At 39.9% G+C, this 24373-nt stretch overlaps 1 protein-coding gene across 1 annotated transcript in view; it reads right to left on the bottom strand.

Annotated features, from left to right (window-relative positions):
• Positions 1 to 22656, bottom strand: part of PAICS (phosphoribosylaminoimidazole carboxylase and phosphoribosylaminoimidazolesuccinocarboxamide synthase) — a 39341-nt gene extending 16685 nt beyond the window's left edge. Inside the window, exons 1-9 of the mRNA XM_057420394.1 lie at positions 22254 to 22656; positions 17370 to 17456; positions 13812 to 14249; positions 12756 to 12845; positions 8752 to 8838; positions 5609 to 5680; positions 4507 to 4908; positions 3033 to 3098; positions 1651 to 1979 (exon numbers count right to left, since the gene is read on the bottom strand). Coding sequence (XP_057276377.1) covers positions 1651 to 1979; positions 3033 to 3098; positions 4507 to 4908; positions 5609 to 5680; positions 8752 to 8838; positions 12756 to 12845; positions 13812 to 14249; positions 17370 to 17456; positions 22254 to 22641 — 1959 coding nt within the window. The 5' untranslated portion in view covers positions 22642 to 22656. The remainder of the gene's footprint in view (positions 1 to 1650; positions 1980 to 3032; positions 3099 to 4506; positions 4909 to 5608; positions 5681 to 8751; positions 8839 to 12755; positions 12846 to 13811; positions 14250 to 17369; positions 17457 to 22253) is intronic.
• Between the last annotated feature and the right edge of the window lie 1717 nt (positions 22657 to 24373).

The raw sequence follows: 24373 nt of genomic DNA, 5'->3' as shown, positions 1-24373 counted from the left end.
AGTATTTTTTATTTTCTGGAAGAAGAGAAAGCTTTTTGGGGGGTGTTTGTACTGAATGACAGAAAAGTTTTGGAAAGATTTGGATCCTTGTGCATCACTCAGAATGTTAAGGGCAGGTTGTCTTTGCAGTACTAACTGCCTCCTTCAGGTTAGCTTTTCTTCTGAGAGGGCAGCCACGCTGCAACAAAAGCAACCTTTGAGGTGCTCAAAGGTGGGCCTAGCACAGCCAAGAACATGTGGGGCTGCTACAACTTACACAGAAAACCATTTGCTTTTTTTTTTTCCCCAGCTGGACTAGTCTTATGTCAGGTTAGTGAGCTGAATTGGTTTATAGAGGATCCAGCAAGCTTTGAATTGCTCAGAGAGTAGCATGGAGAAAAGGGGATCTTCTTGTTGCAATGAGTTATCAAATCAATTTCAGTCTTGCACTCGTGGAACTGAACAGGTAAAGCAGAACATGTAAGTGATCCATATTATTTTCAGTACAGTTATTTTAAAAACTGAAACTGTATGTGCATGTCACTGTAAAAATGAACATGATTTAAACCCTATAATTTTCTAGGGATCTTTCTCTGACTTCTCTGCATTGTTTTATGAATGCTAGTTAAGTGGCAGGTAAAATCTGCCTTGGTGGAAATTATTTAGCTTCATAATATCGCTTATAAAAAATTGACAAGAAAATAATTACCCTTCCAGCAGGAAACAAGGCACTGTGTCAGTAATATTTTTGTGTAACATTTTGTGAAGAGCGACTTGGATGGAATTTAGGCCTCTGTGTATAAAGAGATCTGTCGGCTGTTGCTGCTGCAGTAAGAACTTGACAATTTGACTTCAGTTGTGCCCTTGTGCGTGCCCAGAACTGACCTAACTTTGGCAGGGCTGTGTAGATATATGCCCAGACATGACAGAGATCCAGAAATGAGTTGTTCTGCTTGAACACACTAAAAGAAACCCCTTGAAATGCATGCCTTGCAGGCAGTACAGGCTATAGAATACTTAGACAATCACAAAGTAGCTGCTAGTAGGATTTTGCAGAGTAACAGTTATGGCATGGCATTTGTCACTTACTGTGTCATTGTTCCCTGCATTGGTTCTATGTTTTCTAATACTTCATTGGTTACTGGGCCAGGCAGACCCCTTGCCCAACACAGAACAGGGACCAGAACTCATGCCTGCACCTTCTAGGTGGCCATCAACACTGTATACTTTCTGACTTACTGAATTTTCCAGTTCAGTGCTGCACAGCACCATGCCTTCAGTGGGCAGCTGGGGATGGTCCCCCACGCCAGCATACACAGAAGGAGCAGCTAGGAGTGTAAATGCTGATAAAGGAATTAAGTGTTGCATTTTCCCCACCAGCCTTGCCTAACCAAAAAGAAGTTCTCATGACTTTGACTGTTTGGTTAATTGCAGAGGACTTACTTGCTAGGAAGGTCATAGAGATGGTAATTGGAAATGATGGGATGCAGTTTGAACTGTACATGTTTTCTTTATCAGTCAGTGTTAGTTTCTTTCCATTAAGCCTGTTAATTATGCCAGTAGGTGAGCCAAAGCATGTAGGTAGAGGTTATATCTTTTATTAGACTGACGTCACTGCTAAAAGATCATAGTTTATGATGGGAACTCATATGTTGTTTTAGTTTATATGACAGAAGGTGAATATATTAAAGGGGAGAAAGCATACACCCATGTGGGTGATCTACACTGATAAATACGTCTGTCTAATTTTCTACTATCTGAGAGAATCTCTTTGCATGCTAATTTAGTTAAAAAGTTCATTAAACCAACCTGTTGTATGGCTGATGGATCAGCATACCGCTGTGTTCTGTTGAGGTCTTGCATTTCCTCCTGCTTACAAAGCCTTTCTAACAGTAACTTTTTGCCTTCTGTTACTGTGTGCACTCTCTCTGTTAATAGCTTTTGGAAGTGGAGTATGGCGTTTTCAGAAGCACTTTTCTTAAGTGGAACAGGTGACAACTCTGTGGACAAAAGCAAAGCATGTAGTTAGAGTGCGCAAGTCAATGAACTGCTGACACTGACATTTAGCTAGATTCTACTAATGCTGTCCTTCTGTTAGCGTTTTTGGGAGGCCTTGCCAGGTGTTGTGTAAGGGGTCACTGTATAACGTCAAGGAGGAATGAAGCAAACCTTGTAAAAATCACTCATTTGAAACCTTCAGCTTTGCCTAGATACTGACTTCTGCCAGATGTATTTGCCTAATAGGCAATAACTGAAAGTATATTTAACCACATAGAAATTAGTCCTGTTAGTAGTTTGGGATGGTGAACTGAGCAGGTTGAATTCAGAAATGTTGTGGTGTTTGGATCTGTTTGCGTTCAGCTGTCTGTAGACAAGACAACAGTTTAGTATTAGAAATAGGGGCAAGCCTCCCAAAAGTAAGACTGTCATCCCTAAGTGTTGGACTTTTTCACTATTAAAGGCCTGACAGTTCTGCCAGGAAAAAAAACAAACAAACAAGCTCCTGACCTTTCCCATGTCAGATTGCACACCATGTATTTCTACCCATCCCTTCATTTTTCTCTGTCAATGATTCTATACCATATCTTCTCTTTGGAATAGCTGCATTAACGTGTTTTCTCTTGTACAACATGCTAGACATTGCATGTTAGACTTTATACATGTAGATACATGTATTTTTACTGATGCATGGTATATGAGGAAGCCATGACTGTGATATATTGTCCCTGTTTTCCTCTGAGCAACACAAGTAATTAAGACATTTTCTTTAAAAAAAAATTTATTTTTTTCCTTGCACTTGATTCTTACAAATGATGTTTACTTCATTCATACCAGGGATGAAGATTGAAATAAATTGCAGCTTTCCTTAGGCCCACATTTTTTATCAGGACTCTTCCTTTGCAGATTGTTGAGGGCAAGAGAACCTCGACTTGCAGCTTGGTGTTAAGTTCTAGGATTTCTTTATTTTTAAACTGTTTTAGTACTGGGAATTAGAGTCTGGCATCCAATTCAACAGCAGTGTATAGATGCTTTAAAACGCCGGGAACTCTTACCATCAGTCCATGGTTTTCTCTTGATACTCAAGGATCCTGTGTTTACTGTTACATCTCCCACTGAAACTTAGAAGAGAAAACCAAGGTGACTATTTTGCAGAGATTCTTAAATACAGTCAATCACACACCGAAAAACCTTATACTACAAAAGCAAATGCGTTGGGATGAGTGACCTGGAGCAGTCAGAATCTTCTAGAAAAGTTAGGAACTGGGTTGGCACACAAAATCAGGGTGGAGACACATTTATTTGGCAGATGCCTCAAAAAGCTTAATAGCTTAAGCTGCTTTTCTGAAAGGTTATTGTTTTACTGTCTCCTACATCAGCATTTACAGCACAGATTAGACAGTCCTTTTCCAGCATGCTAAATGTAAAACAGCCAGGTTGGCTCAAATATTCTTAGTGTTGACAAATTCCATTCACAGACAGCAATAAGAAGTGATAATCTTCAGTTTCTGTATTTGGAAGAAAATGCCTGTCTTAAGAACGTGATTGAGCACAAGAATGAGATAGGTAAGAAGTAGTGGCATCATCCTATGGTTTGTGTGGATGTCGTTCCAGCTGCAGCTAATGGCATGACCCTATGGGGCTCTTGGACAGTGCTTTAGGGCTCTGATTCAGGACAGAGGACAGCTGGTTTAAGGATGGCTCCAGCAGTTTGTGCTTAAGCTGTCTATCTGCCCTCTTCTGCAGAAATGGTTCAAGTCTTCAAATAACATCTGTGACACTGCAAATAGCAATTTTACTACTATTATTCTACTTAGCATTTTGATAAAAATCAGAATTAGTTTTGGTTTACCATAACTCACTGAGCTCTGAGATGCAGTGGTTAAGTTGCTTCTACAAGAGCATCTGATTTGCCTGTAGCAGGGACAAATGCCCCTGAGAGCTGGAGCAGTTAAGAGAACACTTACAGCAGACAAAAGGTTATCAGTGAGGTTCCTAGATCAGAGGTCTTTTATTACTAAACCAGAGGCAAATTCTGTGTAGAAAACTGATTGTGTGTTAACAAAATTAATATAATAATTATCAATGCTCAAATAAGCATCACTGGCCTGGATTCTTCTCTCTTGACTGTGGTGTGAATTCAATCCATGAAGTTTACTTCTTTTGAGTCCCTTCACTTGGCTTGATTGTTACAGATTTCTGCAGTTCTAAATGGTATGAGCTTGTAGCTCTCTATCCATAAGACTTTACACACATTTTATACCACCATTTCACTGTATCTCACTTAAGCTTCCAAAAGCACAAAGATTATCCAGTAACATTGAACACTTCAGGTGTTTTCACTTAGTGTTCTAAGCTACTCCAAAGACCATTTCCCTTTGCTGAGTTTTGCCTATGTGACCATGCAGATACAGGCTTTTCAGTTATTTTCCTTCCCCATTCTGGCCACATATTTCACCCTAATGCAGGGGTCAACAGGCTTTAAGTTTTGTTTTAAATGTTTTGTCTCATCATTGAAGTTTTTAGTACCTGATAGGAGACTTGAACTTTCACATCCCCAGCTTGAGGGACCCATCGGCTGTCTTCTTAAGATACAGTCAACTTCATCATAGAATCTCATTTTTCTCCTGGGATTACCAAGGTGCTCGTTTTCCTTCTGCAGTGCACGGTATTCATATTTTAGGTTCTTGTACTTTGTGCGGCACTGTTTCCAGTCTCTGTCTATGCCGCGTTTCATTAACCTTCGGGCGATTTCCTCAAATATTTCTTTATTTCTTGTGGCCCCTTCAAGCATTTGTTGTATCTTTTCATCCGACCATATGTTTATCAGAGCTCTGACTTCGTTATCACTCCAGTGTTTTCCTGCTCCAGTATCGTTAACTGTAATAACTTTAAAGTGACTTTGTGCTTCTTCCAAGGGAACATGACTGTCTGAAAGTATAAATGTAACAACAACTTAGTATTCCTGAATATACGTACATCAAAGTGTAACTGTAGCTAATGGCTTGGTAAGCAGCTGAAGGATTAATTCGTATCAATAATAATCTCCTATTAGGAAACTTTTAGTTTTGCAATGTTAATATACATACATGATTACCCTTCTGTTAAGTATGCAAAATACATAGCAAGTAAAATCTCTTGTTTGTCCAAGGCATCTAAAATTCCACATTTGTCAGCGTAATTTTGTTGCTATTGTTGGTTAAAGACAGATGTATCCAAGTGCTACATGCAGGAAAGCAATAGGCCTTAAGCTTTAAAGCACCAGGATATCAGCATTGATAAGAAAATGGGTTTCTATAGTTTCAAGGCAAAGTGTCATGCAAATGGAAATGCTACTGTGGATTCAACAGGAAAAAAATAATCTCCAGATTCACACATATTCAGAAGTAGGCAGGTGCTGCTCATCAGGTAAGTATAGAATGCGAAGTCAAATAACAGTATTAATGCAATTTTTGCTCATGACAGGGAACAGAACTACAAAACTAATTTGTAAGTTTAGTGATAAAGCTAATTGGAGTCAGAGTAGAAAAGTACAGCTTTGTTTACAGAAGAGATGTGGTTGCTCCAGCGTTGGTACTGTAGTTACAATGCAATTCTGTTTCAGAATAAATGCATGGAAATTAATGCTCACCTGTCCCGACCATCCGTTTTGCTACTGGTGTACAAGATCTGTCTTCTGAAGTAGTGCTTATAGAATCATCATCTGTAGAAATACACACTCTTAAATAAAATAGACTTAGACAAATAAGTTGTTCATATTATTGTAATCTTCCACGTCACACCTGTCTTCACTTAAAAATGTTATAACCCATTAATTACAGAATGACAGAACCATAGAGCTGTTCAGGTTGGAAAACACCTTTAATATCATGGAGTCCACTGTTAACCTAGCACTGCCAAGCCCACCACTAAACCATGTTCCAGAGAGCCCCATCTATGTCTCTTAAATACCTCCAGGGATGGTGACTCAGCTACTGCCCTGGGAAGCCTGTTCCAATGGTTGACAACCCTTTCTGGGAAGAAATTTTTCCTAATATCCAATCCAAACCTCCCCTGGCACAGCTTGAGGCTGTTACCTCTTGTGCTGTCACTTGTTACTTGGGAGAAAAGGCTGACCCCCACCTGACTACAACCTCCTGTCAGGTGGTATATTAAACAGAACTAATTCCCTGGTGAACATCACTTGTGACCAGCTGCCAGCTGGATTTAACTCCATTCACCACAACTCTTTGGGCCCAGCCATTCAACCAGTTTTTAACTCAGTGAAGAGTACACCCATCCAAACCATGAGCAGCTGGTTTCTGCAGGAGAATGCTGTGGGAATTGGTGTCAAAGGCTTTTCTAAAGTCTAGGTAGACAACAAATGCCTTTCCATTATCCATTAAGCAGGTCACCTCATTATAAGAGATCAGGTTCATCAAGCAGTACTTGCCTTTCATAAACCCATGCTGACTGACTGGGCTTTATCACCTGGTTGTCTTGTATGTGTCGTGTGATGGCACATAAGATGATCTGCTCCATAACCTTCCCTGGGACTGAGGTCAAGCTATAGTTCCCCAGATCCCCTTTCTGGCCCTTGTTAGATGGGCATCACATTTACTAATCTCCGTCACCTGGGACCTCCCCAGTTAGCCAGGGCTGCTCATAAATGATTGGCTCTGTAAGCACTTCCATCAGCTCCTTTGTCATCACTGGGTGGATCCCACCTGGCCCCATAGACTTCTGTGTATCCAACTGGTGTAGTAGGTCACTGACCATTTCCCCTTAGATTGGGGGGCTTCATTCTGCTCCCTATCTCCTACCTCCACTAAGACAGCAGACCAAAAGATCTCACTACCACACCATTCTTCAAACATTGGCTGCTGGGGGCTTATTTCTAGTGAGCCTGGTTTTAACCTTTCCCTACCTGAAACTATTCTATGTGGATTAAATGACAAAACAGGGAAGGCAGAAGAACTATTTTTCATTCCACCAGCATCTGAATTCTCTTCAAAATTCCACCTTTAGCAGGATAGAAAATCATTATATTCTTATTCTACATGCCTACATGTCAGGTTTTCTCCCTCTGCAGAGGTGAGGCTATAATAGCTTTGCATTCTTTCTCAGCCTAAAACCTATTCCCTTCAGAAGTAAAATGCAGGAGCCCTCAGAATTGAAATCATCTATGGACATCAAAACCCAGCTCTGCTGACTGGGCTCATTTCCTCATGCTTGGGCTTCTCTGAGGCTGAAAGTTCACTTTTGTGCAGAATTACTTTTTGGGTTGAGAGAAAGATTAGTTCTTATCATTTTGTATGGAAAACTTAGAATCAGAAATACTGTCATAAGCATCTGTGTGTGATTTTCTCTGGATATTAGGGAAAAAGTGGTTTTTGTAAATAGGCTACCCCACAACTCTTACGAAAATTCTCACATCTTCCTTTAACACTTGCAGCTATTGGAAACAGAACCTTGGGGCAGAATGGAGCAGCAGGTCTCCCGCTGCTGGGCTCTTCAAGGGTTTATGTCTTGATTTTACTATTATAAAAACTCCCATGGCTTTCATTTATGTGCTTATTCTCTCAACCATGCCGCTCTCTAATCTCTTTCTGCCTTCGGCAGTGCTGCTTGTGTACTTCTGACTTGCGTGTTTACTATTCTCAATGGGATATTACATGACAGGAGTGGGGAATTTGTGTGTATAGGGCAGTCAGTTGATTTGCATGATGCTTTATTCTGCGTCACTGTGTATGAACTCTGCTCTTTGTATCAGTGTGACCCCACTATGTCTCTGAACTTTCAGGGACATAGCTTTACTTTATCCTCAGTGTAACTTGTGTTTCTATGTGTCATTGCTGTGATGGCATTACTCTGATGTTGTCCTGTGTGTCATACTTGTCACAGTTGTCTTTCATAATCAAGATCAGCCTATCTAAACAGTCATAAAAGCTTTGTTGGATAGGGTGGCTGAACACCCAAACCTCAGGTAACACAATTGCCAAGAAGGAAGTTCTTGTCTGGATCACAGAAATACTGATGCATACAATAGCAATACTATAGTAGAAACTTTCAATGTAAAAGGCCAAAGAATTGTTGTTCACAGAATCATATACTGTAAAGTATATTTTGATCCAGGATATCAGGTCAATATGTTTCAATGTCATCGTTATTTCCCCTAATGCCTCTTTTTCATGACCTTCCATGGTTTGTATGCTCATTTATTCCACAAGATTAATATGTGTTCTAATGTTAAATTTTAAAATTTTTAATAAATCTTTTTCTGAATACTTGTAATTGAATGCATGACTTCTACATATTGCCGAGGCTCTGGTTTCAGTTTGACTTGTAAAATAATTCAGCATATTTATGGCAGTTGTTTGATAGTAAATAGTCTGAAATTAAATGCACTCCCATGAAGTAGTTTAAAAACACGGATATGGTGTAAAATGTTCAGATATCTGAGATAGCCATTTAGCTCTCCAGTTTATCTTCTCTAGCACAACTGTATAGGAAAAAGAACAGTATTTGTGTCACAACCAAATACAGTCTTATCACATCTAGCAAAATAAGGAGTATGTTGTCTGGGAAAATAAGATTGTTTTACTAATTGGGGGGAAGGAGAAATAAGAGTTTATGCATTTTCGCACTATGAAATCAAACAACACCCAGATTTTATCGTAATCTAGAAGCAGAACAAGTATAATATGCAGGAATAACATATGGACCTTAGAAACCTGCAATTCCCACTAAGGTAAAATGTGCTGTTAGAACCATCAAGACACAGTCTTGACCTACCTATGTCAATCGTCTCCTTCTTTATTTTTGTAGCTTCCAGACCTGCCGGAGTGGAATTGGCAAAATCCCCCTCATCTTCAAGGATTTCTGTAAAAAATATATTTATACAGTTACAATTAACTAAATAGGTCTTGAGTTATGTTTTGAGAATCCCCAGCTTCAGAATACCATTAATAACTACTGTTAATACATCAAAGCTGCCATTCCTCTGCAGTAGTGGGCTTAGGAGCAGAGTGTATGCACTTATATATTAAAACAAATCCATAACCCCATGTAACAGCTGCATAATGTAAGTTTATGGGTTAAATAGGCAAACTTTTATTATTTAAACCTGGATCAGAATTTGGTGAATGGTTCGCTGGTCTTGGTTGTAAGATATGTGTAGTGACTGGTAAACCTCTACACAGCAGAACATGCCAATGGTGACTTTCATAAGGGGTGCTTCAATACAGACTGAAATTATTGAAAGACTCTCAGGTGACTGATGCCAGTAGTCACTGAATCATCCCCAAAAGGGACAAGGGGCTTGATGTTGCATCAGGGTGCTGTGCCTGGATGACTGATCAGCAAGGCTGCCTGCCTGATAAAAGTACTAAATGCCTGTCCTGACAGCTTGTGGGGGGTTTACATCACATAGCTGGGCCCCTCCTGACAGAGGTGTCCCTGGGCTCCCCTCCACGGGGAGGAGAGCTCTGCTCCTCTGCCATTGGCCTCTGGTGTTTAAGGGAGAACTCCACCTCTCTGTCCTGGGATGGAGGGATGGGCAGGCGGATGATGCAAGTGGCCTTTCCAGTCCTGGTTACCAGGTGAGGACACTGCTGTACAGAGATTAAATGGTGAAGGACACACCATGGATCAATGACAGCATTTTCCAGCTCCCAGCTCATTCTCAGTCCATTCAAGAATGTTGCCCTTAAACATTGAGTAATGAAGCATAATCTAGAGCCATTTTATTAAAAATTACTCACCAAATCAATATGACCTTGTTTGTATCAGATGTTCTTTACTATATGACCTGCATCATGTGCCTTTTATTTTTATTTCTTAGTGAGACAAGAATGTGGATAGGGAGCTTGGCTTTTTTTTTAAGCCACTGATCAGAGCTTTTGGAGGGAAAGCAAGAGGAGAGCGAGACTGAGCCAAACAGAACAAACCATCGACAGTTTCTGGCATGAATAAAACACGGTGGCTCCATTCACTGTGAAGCTTTAGTGAAACCATAGACAATTGCCAGTAAATATGCTTAAATCTGTACTTTGTATTTGAAGCACTGCTCACAAGGCCACCAGAGCAATGCTGTCGCAGTCTTTCCTTTTACCCACTCAGACTGATAAAAGCTCTCTTCTCCTTTGGCACTCTCTCACTATCACTGTTTACCCTGTTTTCTGGCTCATGAGGCGAGATCAGTAATTTGAAGTTTCTGCCATTTCTGTCCTGCAGACTATCAGACCGGATAAAGGGAACTTGCACGCAGTTAGGAGTTTGTGTCAGCAGCCCAAGTGTGCCCTGAGCTAAGCCGGTGAATAATCAAGAACTTTGGTTTCATGTTTCACTGAGACACTCTACTTCACACCAGCCTGGGGCACACATATTAAAACATTCATTATCATCTTTTGACTTTATATCTGAACGGTTTAAAATTCCAAGCACACAGCAGTAAGCGTTCGAGCCAGTAAGTTCCTGAGTATGTACCGACTTAAGATCTTAACTTTAAACAACAGATTTTTAAAAAGCCCTTGCTTAGGAATGCATCTTGGCAGTGTCATGACTTACTCCAGATTTGTTCTGAGAAAGACATGTAGTAAAGCATGCAGGGCACCAAAAATCCTAAAAAATAATTGCAAGAAAAGTACTTTGTTTGAAGCAAAATAACTTGCTGTAGGTATTTTTTAAGAACTATCAGGCTACCGGCATTCCTTAGAATCTTGTTTTCATCTTCACTGTTTTTCCCTGGCACTTCAGATTAATCAAACATCTATACACAGTCTGTGGTTCTACTGTGAAGCTGACACATGAAATGTATATGGAGTTTGAATTGATGAGTTGCTACTGCCTGTGTAAACTGAATGAACTTGCTCTTCTAAGTAGATTTCTGGAATTAACTGCCCTTAAAAGTGATTCGTGAAATAGAAAACATCAGTAAAAGTGCCCACATAAGTTTTTTATTGCCAGATTGATTTAATATGAGCATCTTTTACCAGAAAAGAGAAAAATTTCAGTGGCCTCAGCCTTTCCTGGGCTGCTTTTGCTGAAAACGACGTGGGCTTGCGGCTGCTGTGATACTCTTGCACCCTCTGCTGGCTAGTCTTTTGAAGATGTTGAACACATAAGGATTGAGTTAGCTCTGTCTTTCCCTTCTCAGGTGGGCATTTGCTGCTCTTTGAGTAGCAAATACGACGGGAGAGGTTGTGAAAAGCGATGAAACATCAAATAATTCGGTATTTCCCTGAAACTGGTGTATTTGTCTTTTTTTTTTAAACTTACTAGATTATGGCAAACCTGACTAATCTGTTTATAAACACTGGCACTTGTGACAGTGTTAATGTGGCTAATAACTCAGATTCACATGTAAGATGGTGAGAAGCACGTGCGTTTCTGAGGCAGCTTGTGCACTTCTACGCACGTATGCAGCTGTGGTTGCCAGAAAGCAGATGTCTGCCCAGGCTATCTAGTGTATTATCTAGAGAAGTGTACGAATGACTCTGACTGCAAAGTACATTAACTCCATGTATTAATTAAGAAGATACCGTGACACACAGTCAACAGAATTTCTGCATTCCTCTTTATGTCAAATTGGGTGGGTTTGCTTTTTTTTTTAAAGGCACATGAGTATGTATAACTTATAATTATATGCTTGTTCGGAAACAGTTTTCTACATAAGTTCTGTTGAATATGGAGTAGTACTTACGAAGTCGCATCCTGATCATCAGACATCTGCTGATACCAGATAACCAGTGTGATGTATCCCTGCCTGATTGCCTTTTACACCACTTATCGGCAAGTATATTGATGAATACAGAGGTGCATACAATCTCTGTACTTACCAGTTTCTCATTTTAAAAGTATGTGAACTATCTAGGAAAGGCATGTACCACAACTGGAGAATAAAGGGGCTCCATGACACTGTTACGTAAAAAAAAGTGCATCTTTTCCTGCTTTATGTAATACCTAATTATGTTAGCATTATGACTTACTTGTCATAGCTGTTTCTTTTGTTATACGCAGAGCTGCCCAGTTCTCTGGAGTAGTATTTACAGTAACATCATCTGTCAGAAAATTTTTAATTTGCTATTAAAATCTTTCAAGTTCATCTTAGACCATCTTAAATTCTGTAAGACTACTCCTTAATGTCTAATTTAGACCATATTCTGCCTCATGCTACTGAAAGAGATCATGAGGTCCTCTTGTGGAAAGTCAGGTCTGTCAGTTTTTTGAGACGTTCATGTATCTCTAGCTGAATGTGAAACTCTTGCTTCCCCTGAAAGTTGTGCTTTCAGATGTAAACCATAATGTTTCTTTGTGAAAGGCATATGACCTTCATATTCAGTGCTCATAGTGATACTCTTAATGAAGTTTTTATCCCCTGCATGAGCATTTACATAATTACATTAAATACTGATCACGTTCTATTGTGAAAAAGAATGTGTTATTCGTTCATGTACAGGAGACTGGACAGTTCTAATCCTTGGGAAGACATAGCTTAAGTAAAAGTAAATGCAGTAATACTTTGCATTTAACTTGCTTAAACCAATAGCTTCTTCTTTACATCTTGGGTCATGAATCTTTGAAAAGATTACTTGCTAGACTGTGTTTTATTAAATTTAGCAGTGCTGTAAATGTGCACATATGCCTGTACTGAAGGTATGGCTAGCACTATGACATTATCTCCTGCTTATAAAATTTTTAGGCCTCTGCATTTTCTAACGGTAATTACAATATCGGCTTATCTATCTTAATTTGCTAAGTTTAGAGATTTATATAAAATACAAGACTTTTCAGTTTACCTGAGTCAGAAAATTTCTTTATATCTGCAACCTGTAGGTCTTCTGACATATTACTGACAGAGTCCTCTTCACCTGTGTCTCCAGGCATTTCTGCATAAATAATGCTATGTTAATTAGGGCAGTGCATTTTGTACTACATAAGAACAGTTGTGCTTTGTCAAATCAAAAGATCTGTCCAACGTAGGATGCTCTTTATGCCAGCAGGCAGTAGTAGGTGCATTAGCAAAAAACCTAGAAACTGAAACTGAAGAGTGAATCTTCTCTCAAAATGCTTTCAGTTTTCAACCAGAGACTGTGTTATATTTTTCTTGACTTCTTCCATTACTTTACTAAATTCTAGGTTTACATTTGGCCACTGTAATATCATCCCCTGTGTAGAGTTTTGTGTTTAATTCTCTTCTGAACAACAGGCATGTTTGTGGTTACACATGCCAATAAAAAATGTTTTAATTCATCAGTCTACTCCAATTCTGCATTAATCCATCCATTACCAAGTTATTCATCAATAACCACAGAAAAAGAAAAGGCAAGCTCAGCCAGCATTCTTGGTGCTATTCCTTTTTGCTGTTTTCACAATAGTTGTCTCACTAGTTTGAGAGCCTTGCTCCAAAGGCCTGTAAAACTGGGCTATGGGGGACCATAAAAGATTGACAGATTGCATGTTAGTCTTCTAATCAAAGTCTGTAACTACAGACTTTGTTGCTCAATGTCTTCATTTTTCCAGTAACACAGTCTGACCATCAGTCTGATCCATTTTTTCATCTAAGCTGGAAACAGTCTCTTCTGCCATGATTTGGACTGAAATTGGTCCCTCTCTATCACTTTGTCTTATATTACATATTCATCTTTTCCCCCTCCTTTTGTTTCTCTGTTCCATTTAAAATATTTGGGGCAATCGCTCAGTCTGAAAGATTGCATTATAAAGTAAGACAAAACTACTAGACAAAATAGTAAGTTTCCATTCAGTGTTCTTGCTCCCCCCAGCAAATTGCTTAATCTACCTGGTTGCTTGGGGTAGGGAGGATTAAATGATATATGGGTAGCTGAAGTACTTACCTATGGAGTTCTTTTCTGATTTTGCTTCTGTCCCTTCTGGAGGCCTCTCACTTTCATCATTATGTGATTTACTTGCTTGTTCCATGGTGCTGTGGCCCAGAATAGCATCCAGTTCTTTAAAAAATTTCATACTTTTTCTTGCACTCCCTGAGTCTTGGGCACTTTTTACACTCTTGTATTCATGTTTCAGATTTTTGTATTTAGTCCTGCACTGCTTCCAGTCCCTGTCAATCCCGAACTTTTGAAGTCTAGCAGCAACCTGTTCGAATATTCTTTTATTTCTCACTGTCCCCTCTAGTTGTTGCTGGATATTTTTGTCTGACCATATGCGTATCAAAGCTCTGACTTCATTAACAGTCCAGTGTTTTCCTCCTTCATTTGCTACTGTTGGGATAAAAGTCGATGTTTTGGAAGCCTCTATTGCTGACGCTGGATTACCTGCATCGTGTGGGGTAAGGGAGAGACACAGATACAGGTTACCTGCATTGGGTGGTTGGGAAAGGACAGAGAGAATGAGAATGAAGTATGCAATTTCCTCAAGACTTGTCTCTCCAGAGAAAGACGGAGCAGAGGTGACATTAAAATAAAGCTGTTGGGTATTAATATGTCAGCATTTTTGTTAATTCTGACATTATTTCTGCCTTCTCTTGAAAACCAGTGTAAAGATAGCATATGTACCCTTAATTAATCTAAGAGGATTCTTTCTTTCTGGCGTGACCTAATACACTGAACTTTTACTTGTAACACATTTGAAAATAAAGGATGAACTGTTTTGTTGGTCAGACATTAGTGCTGCATTAGCACAGTAACAAACTGTGCCCTGAGTCACTGACACTAGCTCAAGACTTTCTGCATCCATGCCATGCTTTTGGTCTTACATGCAGAGATTTAAACTGGGTAAGGATCTGAAGAATCTGATCCTAACTCTTTAACAAAGCACCCTGTTTGTGGGGAGCTGAGGAATGGAGACTTTTGTCTTAAGCCACACAGGGACTGGTGTAATAATGAACCTGCTTCTTATGGTACAGAACCTTCACTATTCTCACTGCAGGCCAATCAAAATCATTTGAGTCTTTTTATAAGTAAAAATTAGAGTTATCTTACTCTACAGAACTAAGATATTTTTAAATGTTCTCCACTCTTCATTTTTTTAATATTAGGGATAATGGATGCCCTGCGATTACTTAAAACACTGAAATATGATCTCTTACAGTTTTTTAGTGTTTCCTTGCTTCTAACTATGAATTATATTGAAGTGATAAATGCATTTGCCAGTGCCTTATTCTAAAAGGGCAAGCCAGGTTATGGGGGTTTGATACCTTATAGTCACCGAACTTTGTGTGATGGCAAAAATATCTGACCTTCGCTTGTACATACAGCCCCAGTGAAGCATACTTGTGCATAACTACCTGTCTGGGGACAAACTTGTCCTAGATAGAGGCATTCTTTGCTAGTCTCTGTAATTCATTCTACTTGGGAAAAAGCTGTACTAGCAGGTGTCAGTTTTTCCCTGTTATTTCTATGTTAATCAGGACTCTGCAGCAGCCAGCCCACTGATATGTTGTTGAGGAGGATAATTTTCAGGTGACATATCTATTATGCTTTCTTCATTTCTTCCTGAGGAAGTCAAAGAAAATGCTCCTTTACAGGTGAATGCAACGATAGGAACTGCCACGCTTGACAACTGCCAGCATCAGACAGGCTGGATGTAGTCTGTGCTCAGTGTTACTGGGAGTATTTCAACTATCTGCATTTCCACAATGGTTCATTCTTCATTGCCAGATAGAGACCAGAGAGAAAAGGCTCAGGGGAAGAAAAGAGGAAGAAGAATGCAGAAGGTGTTTCCTGCACTTCCAGACAAAGACTGTGGGGCAATCTGGGAGGGATCCTTTAGTTCTTATGTAGACCACTATTTCTCACTAGTAAATTCATTTGCAGTTGAGCTTACATTCTGTTGTGAATATTAGTCCAAATAACTTCTAGTGACTCAGTGTATTGCTCATTTGTTCTGCTATATTCAGAGTGGAAAACAGTGGCCTTTGCTTCTCTTTCCCTTTAAAAAACAGTGATTCAAAATATCTTACCCACAAACACCACTTTGAAAGGAAGTTATGATCACTGAAAATTTTCCTCAGGTCTCAAATTTAATTTAGCTCTAATTTGTTTAAAACAAAATTGTTATCACAGGGTATACGTTATTTTTTAACCTAAAAGGTGTGTTTATACCATATCAGATTTTTTTTCTAAGCTTCCTCAAAATGAGAAATCTGCTGAAATGAAACCAAAATATTCAGCAATATAGATACAAAGGCCTCAAAGTTCTCTTTCAGCGGTGTCTGAAATAGTGCCTGAAATCTAAAGACTAAGAGAGGCACTAGGTTAAGACATTTTAGTTTCAATATGTACTTGAGAGCCCATGCAAACTGAAGTTAATTTGCTGGTTTCATAGAAAGCAGCTTTCTGAGGACTGAACGTATTTTAGCAAACAAAATGAATCTGGTTGCCAGTGTGTTGCAAGAGCAAGAGTGAGACAGACATATTCCTGTGAAATTTGACTCAGATTTTTAGTGCAAGAAAAGTTTTGTTTATATATAAATGGAAATAATTCCATGAGAGATTCTTGTCTCTTCCTTCGTTTCTTGTTATGCCAGGCAGGAGGCATATAGTGTGTAATGTAAAAGCCATAGGTTTAGGTGGGGCTTTGTTTTCTCCCTGAATATGGCACCTTGGAGATTAGTGAAGTTGTAACTGGACTGGGATGTATGCTGAGGCATAGAGGGTATATAAATATAGATATATATATAAATATATGTATAAAAATATATGGAAAGCATGAGTAGGAAATTCAGGACAGTGCTGCTCTTCATCCAGGCAAGGAATCAGCTCATTGGTTGCCTGATTCTGCCTAAAATGTTTAGGTTTCTCCATTTCCTTTAGCAGCCCCCTGAAGGGGCTCACACCTTGGATCTTTTTTCTCCTTCTGGCCTGCCAGATTTGTGCCTTTGCTCTGTAATGACTTTCTTGAGCAAAACTATAGGATGGTTTTCCTGAGCAAAACTGGAGGATGGCTGCCGAATAGGTTGTTGTATGTGGTTGGACTTAAGCATTGCTGACCACCCTTTGCTTGGAGAGCATTGAGAAATCTGCATTATTCAGTGGGATGGGTCTGACCTCTGCATCTTTCCTGACTCAGGCCATTCACTCATGCTTGTTTTAAGCAGAAATTACATGAGTTAGAGAAAATCCACAAGTTGACATGGGTATCACACACTACCATTTGGCATACTTTCCAGTAGCATTTAATAAAATTAATCTGATTAATATGATTAAGCTATAGCATGTGATGTATTTTGAATGTGAACAGTGGTCATGCAAGTGTTGCATCATGTACAGTGGTCAATACCTAGTGATGCATTAGACTGCAAGTGGTAAAACGAGATGGTGCAAAAAGTGTGGCTGTTTTAAAGTTATGTTGATGAGAAAAGGGAATGACGGCGTATTCAAGCTATTGGAAAGTGCTGCTTTTTAGGTTTTGATCTCTGTGACATTATACTATACCTAGTTGAACAGGTCTGACATGAGACATAAAAAGTAGTGGATCTCCTGGAGCATCCTCATCATCTTCTAAAGAAATTGATATTTCACCTGGGAAGGAAAGAGTTTTTAGATGAAAAATAAGTATGGACTAAATTAGCTTAAATTAATCGAAGTGAAAATGTCCATACACATTTGGAAGATAATAAGATTATTAACTTTGTAATCTCCACACTTAATTTGTATTTAAATTAAATTTTAAATTAATTTGGCTTGTCCCTACAAGGAGACAGAAGTTACAGGAGGTAAATGAAATTATTTTATATCTTGCAGATGAAGCCTGTTTGGAATGTATTTCAATATTCTTGTAGAAACTGACTCGATTCTAGTGACTTGTATGCTTTCTTGACTCAGTATATGGGTTGCGTAGCACATTAAAAGGAGTTTTAAAGTAGATAATGAAAAGTAAGAGACATACAAATAAAAATAGGCTTTGCACACAGATTCAGTTAACCGCAAATCCATCCATACAACCAAAAAAGTAAAAGAAAAATCCAAGAAGAATATGAAGATAACAAGAATGTTCTGCAAAGAATTCTGGAAATCTATGAAATTCATTAATAGCATAGGGAAAGCATGAAAGCATTGCGACTAGAGAACTGCTTTTTAAACAAATGTAAGAATGCTGACAGGATTCAATCTAACTTTTTTACAGTATAGCATTCCTACACTTGTTTAAAAAGTAGCATCATACCAATTTCTGTGTAAGTGTAGAAAGCAGCATATATGTCAGCTTCTGAATCAGCTTAATTTGCACGGAGGACAGACTTTTAATTTGTTCTATGGCAATGCATTGTATTCAACCTTCCATGCTGTCAGGAGATTTGAAATGCTGATTCACTGTACAAGAGTTGAGCTACTGTCAGCTCCAGCCAGGCAGGTCACAGAGATCAAAGCTGCCTTGTTCAAAGGTGCTGCAATAGTTCATCACAAGAACCGTACCGAGGTGCGGCTGGGATGCAGTCTGGTATCCTGACGTAGGTGAAACTGAACACTGCATTTGAAAACAGTGTCCTAAATCCTCCTGACTTTCAGCAGGGCTCAGAGTGACTCATGGATGCAGTGGCCTCATCTCCAACTGCTCCCAGCTGTCTGCCTGGCTTTCTTGGGAGGAGCTGCTACCCCCCTGCGGGCAGCTGAGGAGGGAAAGGTGTGCTCATGCCTTCACCTCTAGCGCCTGGACTGGCGTTTGACCTGCTGAAGTGTTGCAAAGGAGATTATGCGGAGGGGAAATTAACTCTGTTGGAAGGCTGCTGAGTGTGACCTGGGTCCTAGGATGAGCAGGTTTAATTACATTGTAATATCAAACAGAAACAAGTTACTGTCTTAAGAACTGTTAACACACACACAAAAAGATGTTAAAATGTTTGGTGAGAAAAAACAAGCATCTGATGAGCAAAGAGGTTACTTGATAAGAGTACTTCACACTCATTTTAGAAAAGGTATATAAAATACTTGTTAATGACATCTTTAATGTTAAAGTCCAGTCATGGAAAATTACGCATGAGTGGCATTTTCAAGTCAGCATTTCTGAAGGATCTTTCTGGATTTCTAGTAGCGGTCTGAGTTTTGTACATAAGATAATATTGTCACTCCTAATGCATTTTTGCCCAGACTTGGTAATATTTCTGCAATATTGGTAATATTTCTGCTATGGTAAGGTGAAGGTCAAGGAAAGTGACCAGTGAATTAGTATTTAAACATAAAGAGAGAAATATCAAAGAGTATAAGTCACTCAACATGAATTACTAAGTGAGCTTAACTTTTGCAAATCATGTACTAGATTTACTTATACTTGATTTTTGGAACAGGCAAAACCGGTTAAGGAAATGGAAAGGTCATTCATTTGAACTCTAATGAAAGATACCATTTCTGATAGTTCACCATCACTCCACATGCATTTTCTTTGTTGTTGGTTACTAGGATAATACACAAATTAGGTTTTAAGACAGGTGAAAATGTTGACTTTTACCTGTTATAACTAGTATTTAAACTACAACTGTGCCTCTGAAAACATGTTTTGGGAGGACAACATGGACACCTCTGGCTTGCCCTGCTGACTGTGCTTATGCAGAAAGTGTCATCTTCCACGAACGAGCTGGGAATTAGTGTGTGTATTGCTACCACATTTGTGCTGAGACACCTCTCTCTTAGATTTGTGATTTTCAGTATTAATTTATTCAATTACACTTTCAAAAGAAAACTCATTTTACCAGATATGAAGAAAAAACTCAAGTAAACACTAAAGAAATATCATTCAGCCCCATAAAAGTAGTCTGTTTTTAACTCTCTTCCCTTTCCTTTCCTCTCCTCTCCCTCCCGAGGAATCTTAGCTTTACATTAAGGATGGATATGAGTATTTTGCTGAGGCTAAGCAGAATGGTAAAAATATAGTCACTTCTTTGGGAGCATGCCCTGTCCTTTGTCGTGCTTTTTAAACAAAACAAATTAGTATAGCTCCCGAGTTCTTCAAACAAAATGATAACATGCATGGTGGACAGTATTGTTCCGCACAGGTTTTAGTTTGATGACAGTATTTTGTTCTTGCTACCCAAGTCACAAGCCTAGACATCCCTGATTCCTCCAGCTCTGTCAACATGAGGAGACTCAGCCTCTCTTTAAAGAGGGGAGGGACGATTTTCCCCCCTCTCCCTTAAGGCTCTGTGGTTGAAAGGGAGGAGCCCAGAAGGGAACCTGCAGGGACAGAAATGTACTTTGGTCTGTCTGCCTTAGGGATGATGATACCCACATTAAAGCAGTCCCCTTCCTTCTGACGATCTGAGGAGGAGCAGCTAGGTCCACTGCTGGGGCTGTGGCAGCAGGCTGCCTTTGCCTCTGCTGGGAATCACATTCCTTTCCATGGGAGCAACATAAGGAATTGTGTTCCCTTCTGTGGGAGCAACACTGTCAGATCTGCCCCCACGAAAGAACTTGTGAGCATCAGCTGCAAACCCACAGATGCCATGTTAGCCATACAAGTGCCCTTCAAAGTACTGGGCTGGGCAGACACTGCAACTCCGACTGCAGTCGGAAAAGGACTGGTCCTCTAGTACTGCAATTACTTGCCTGACCTGTATTCTTAAATGAAGCAAGTTGATGTTCTCACAGCTCTTCTCTCTGCCCCTTGTTATGGTTGTATGCATCCTTCATAGCTGCAAGACACACTTCTATCTTAGTGTATTTTCTTTGTGTCTGAATTAGGGTTGTGAAAATCCTTGCATTTAAATTCTTGTACTATTATTACAGTTAGTTGCATTTACATTTTTGCTCATTCTTTCATTTGGGGTTTTGTTTTGGTTTGTTTTTTAAGGGAGGAACAAAAATGCTTATGCATTTAGGAGAGATATTTAATTATACCAGTTTTAGACCCAGACTGTCCTAATACTTCAAAATTAGGTGTGTCTCAGCCAGGAGTAATTTTTTTTTAACACATATTGTAGTGTGGGATTCACAACTGAAATTAACCTTTTCTGATTTAAATTTGCTAGAGACCTAAGGCAGATGCGAATTGGGATTAACAGTTGGTGCAGACTACACTGAAACACAGATGGTAACCTAAGGGCAGATCCTCAGATGAAGGACACTATCTTAGTTTCATGTAACAGCTTGTATTGGCCTCAGTTCTGCAAGTTTAAAAATAAAAGTGGATTGCAATACACTGTGCAGAGAGCACATGGTAAAAAAATTGCCATTTTAATTTAAAGTGACTTTGACAGATTAGAGGCTTTCTGCTGGCGATGACAGATTAAGGTCAAGCTTTTCATTAAGGTAAACAATGACAAGAAAAATGGCAATTTATTTTACTCAGACCTGTAAAACAGTATTGTAGAGGCAGACGTGGAAAGGTACTAGAGCCAGTCAGATGTCCAGCTCCTGTCCGTGCCTTTGGCAGTCCCCCTGATACTAATGTTGAGTTTTTTGTTTTCCTAAAAAAGATTCACAATCTTAATGTAAATTGCCACGTACTGTGGGAACAAACAGCTAAGCTTTTCGTTTCTCTTTTTAGCCATGTTATTTTAGTACTTATAACTATTATTGGGGCTTATGCTTCAGTGACATTTAGAATGCGACAAGGAGATCTGAGTGATGTCAAATAGCAGATTGACCCTAATGAAATGTTAAGCACAGCTTAAATGCGTAGGTAGAGAGGGCTGAATAAAACAAGAGATGCAAATAGTCTGGTAAAAGCTCCTTCAGAAGAAAAGCAGTTGTATTCATTTGGTTTGCCTCAAAATAGTCTGATAAACATGATGATTTTTACTTCCCTCGCTGTATTACAATTTTTAATGAGACATTATTAAATATCCCTCGTTTCTCAGATATTTAAGTTGAACTGCTTACAAAATAATTTAATTTACCTTTAGTCATCCTACGTAAATTTTCAGTTACAGAGAAATAGGAATAAAAATCTTAAATTTCACTTGTAACACAAATAACAATTTTTAAACCCCTCATGACAGCTTCACCCTTGACTCTTTAAGTTTACACCTGAATTGCAGCTCTACAAAACCTGCTTCCCAAGTACTGCAAACAGAAAGAAAACGGCTTTTCTTAATTCAATGTTTCAACTGGGTGCAGGAGCGTTGACAGGAGCCAGCACTCTCCGAGGCTGCAGTACAAGCCGTTAGCATAATTTTGCCAGAATTACGCTGTATTTACAGACTTCGACACTGGTGGGTGCTAACATTTTATTCCCCTGCGTGAGGAGCTCATCAAGTCAGTTCAAACCCTGCTGTTGGGGCTGCGCAGCCTCCGCTTCGGCTCCAGCAGCAAACTCAGGCTTCGGTTTTGTTCCCTTTGGGTGTTTAGCAAAGAGAGAGAAATAGAAGCAAAAAACCAGGTTTTTACCTTGCGTGCTCTCGGCTGTGGGGCTCGTGTTCAGCTGCGCCTCAGTCACAGAACCCATGCCGTTCTCTTCTGCCGCTAATTGTGTGACAGGTTCATATCGCAATATGGCATCCAGGTCATGGAAAAACTTCATGGTTTTAGTGACATCCCCAGAGTTGTGGGCATATTTAACCGTTCTGTATTCATACTTGAGGTTTTTGTACTTTGCACGGCACTGTTTCCAATCCCTGCAAACTCCTAACTCCTGCAACCGTTTAGCAATGTAGATAAATATCCCTTTATTCCTCAGGGTGCCATGGAGTTGCTTTCTGATGTTTTTTTCTGACCAGACGCTTAACAAGGCTTTAACCTCCTCCTCAGTCCAATGCTTCCCTGCTCCACTCTCCATGTTGAAAGTGACCTGGAAATGATTCACTATTTCTAGCCAAGATTTTGTTTCCTAGGAAACCAGGCGGCTGGTTGTCAGTAAGCTCCACCGAGATGAAAGGATCTAGTTCTACTGGCTCAAGCTGCCTGAGGGGAGTAACTTGAGAAACTGCCAAATAAGCGGGCTAGGCGCTGGATCCCGCGGGGAAAAGCCGCTGGGGCGGTGTGGCAGCGTTAACCCTTCTGCGGGAAGGGGCACCCCTGCCAGCGCTGTCCTCTGTAATCCCAGGACACAGGGAATACAGAGGGTCACGCTATCTTGCGCCTTAAAACACACACACACACACATGAAAAGAGCCCCCTAAAGCCCATTCGTGCCTGCCCTTGGTGGGGTGGGTGCTGCGGCAGCTCCCGCCTCCCGCGGGATAACAGCTGGGAACTATGGGGCAGAGCTGCCAGACAAGCTGCAATGGTTGATAAGACACTGATGTGGATGGGGTCATCCTGCTTTGTGTTTATTCTCAGCTGGTTTTGAATTGGTGGTCATACGTGCACATTTTAAACTCTAATATTCACTGGTTATTACTGATACTTAATGCAAAGCTTGCATACTTCAAAATCTGGCTGAATTGATAACATTGTATGAACTTTGAGCTAATGATATTGAGCTTCCTTCTGTTTCATTAGCACTACATGAAAGGCATAACCCAATGACTTGACAAGGGCCTTTGACTTGCGTGGGCCTTTGCTGGGATGGTTGCTTCCCTCTTTCTCACTACTAATTTTGTTGATATTTAAAGTGACAGTGCCAGTATTTAAATAGAAATTGCCTATAATATTAACATTGGAATTAAAAGTTGCTGAATGCTGTGTGTCAGCCTTTAAAGTTTACCACCCATCTTTGTATTTATAGACAAGACATCTTCCTGAGTTAAAATAAACAGGTTTAAGAATGTCTTCTATCTCTGATTTTCTCTTGAAGGTCTGTGTCAATAACAGGGTAAATTCATTCAGTTTGTCTCGTTTTGCTTTCTGCAAGCAAATGTTCTTTAAAATTTTGCTTTATGTACAGCTGGGGCTAGTGACCAATTTTAGGTCCATTAGTGACCAATTTTAGGCTCTGGAGAAGATTCATAGTGAGCATGGCCATTCTGTAGATATATTTGTGCCCAATTTTATTGTTGCTTATGCTAAATAATTCCAGTGACACTGGTTGAGTTAAACCAGTCTAATGCACAAGCAGCATCTTCATCTAATATGCTAAAAATACCCCATTTCCTTTTTTAAGAAAAGCATCTTTGGTTTTCAGTCATTACATATGGGAGTGGATGGCAGCTTAGCAGTCCCCCAAAGTCCTTAGGAGAGTTACAGGCACAGTGGGCACATGGCAGCAGTTTTGTCAGAGGTAACACTGCCTTTCTCCAGAAAGCCTTTTAACAGGAGATGGAGTGGCCTGCACTGTTACCCACAAACAATCAGTCTGCAAAGCATACCTTCCCAATGGATAGGGACTGAAATACAAGCCTTGGGCAGCCATGCAGTACTCTGCCTGCTTCCGGCAGCACAGCTTGGGGGGGGCCCAGGCAGGCTTGGGGAGGGCTGGGAGCAAGCTGGGAAAAACGTTGTCATCCCAGCTGATACAGCTCTTGTGAGCAGCAAAGCACAGCTGCCAGCCTGAGGGTGATCTGTAAGAGAAGTATTTCCATTTGCAGTGACACCGTACACCAGACTTGTTTTGCTTGAGTTCAGAAGCT

This window comes from Pezoporus wallicus, unplaced genomic scaffold (genome assembly GCF_028554395.1).
Source record: "Pezoporus wallicus isolate ANWC-B61680 ecotype Strahan unplaced genomic scaffold, APGP_CSIRO_Pwel_v1 contig_5552, whole genome shotgun sequence".
NCBI classification, from domain to species: Eukaryota; Metazoa; Chordata; class Aves; order Psittaciformes; family Psittacidae; genus Pezoporus; species Pezoporus wallicus.
This window is presented reverse-complemented; position numbering and strand designations above follow the sequence as displayed.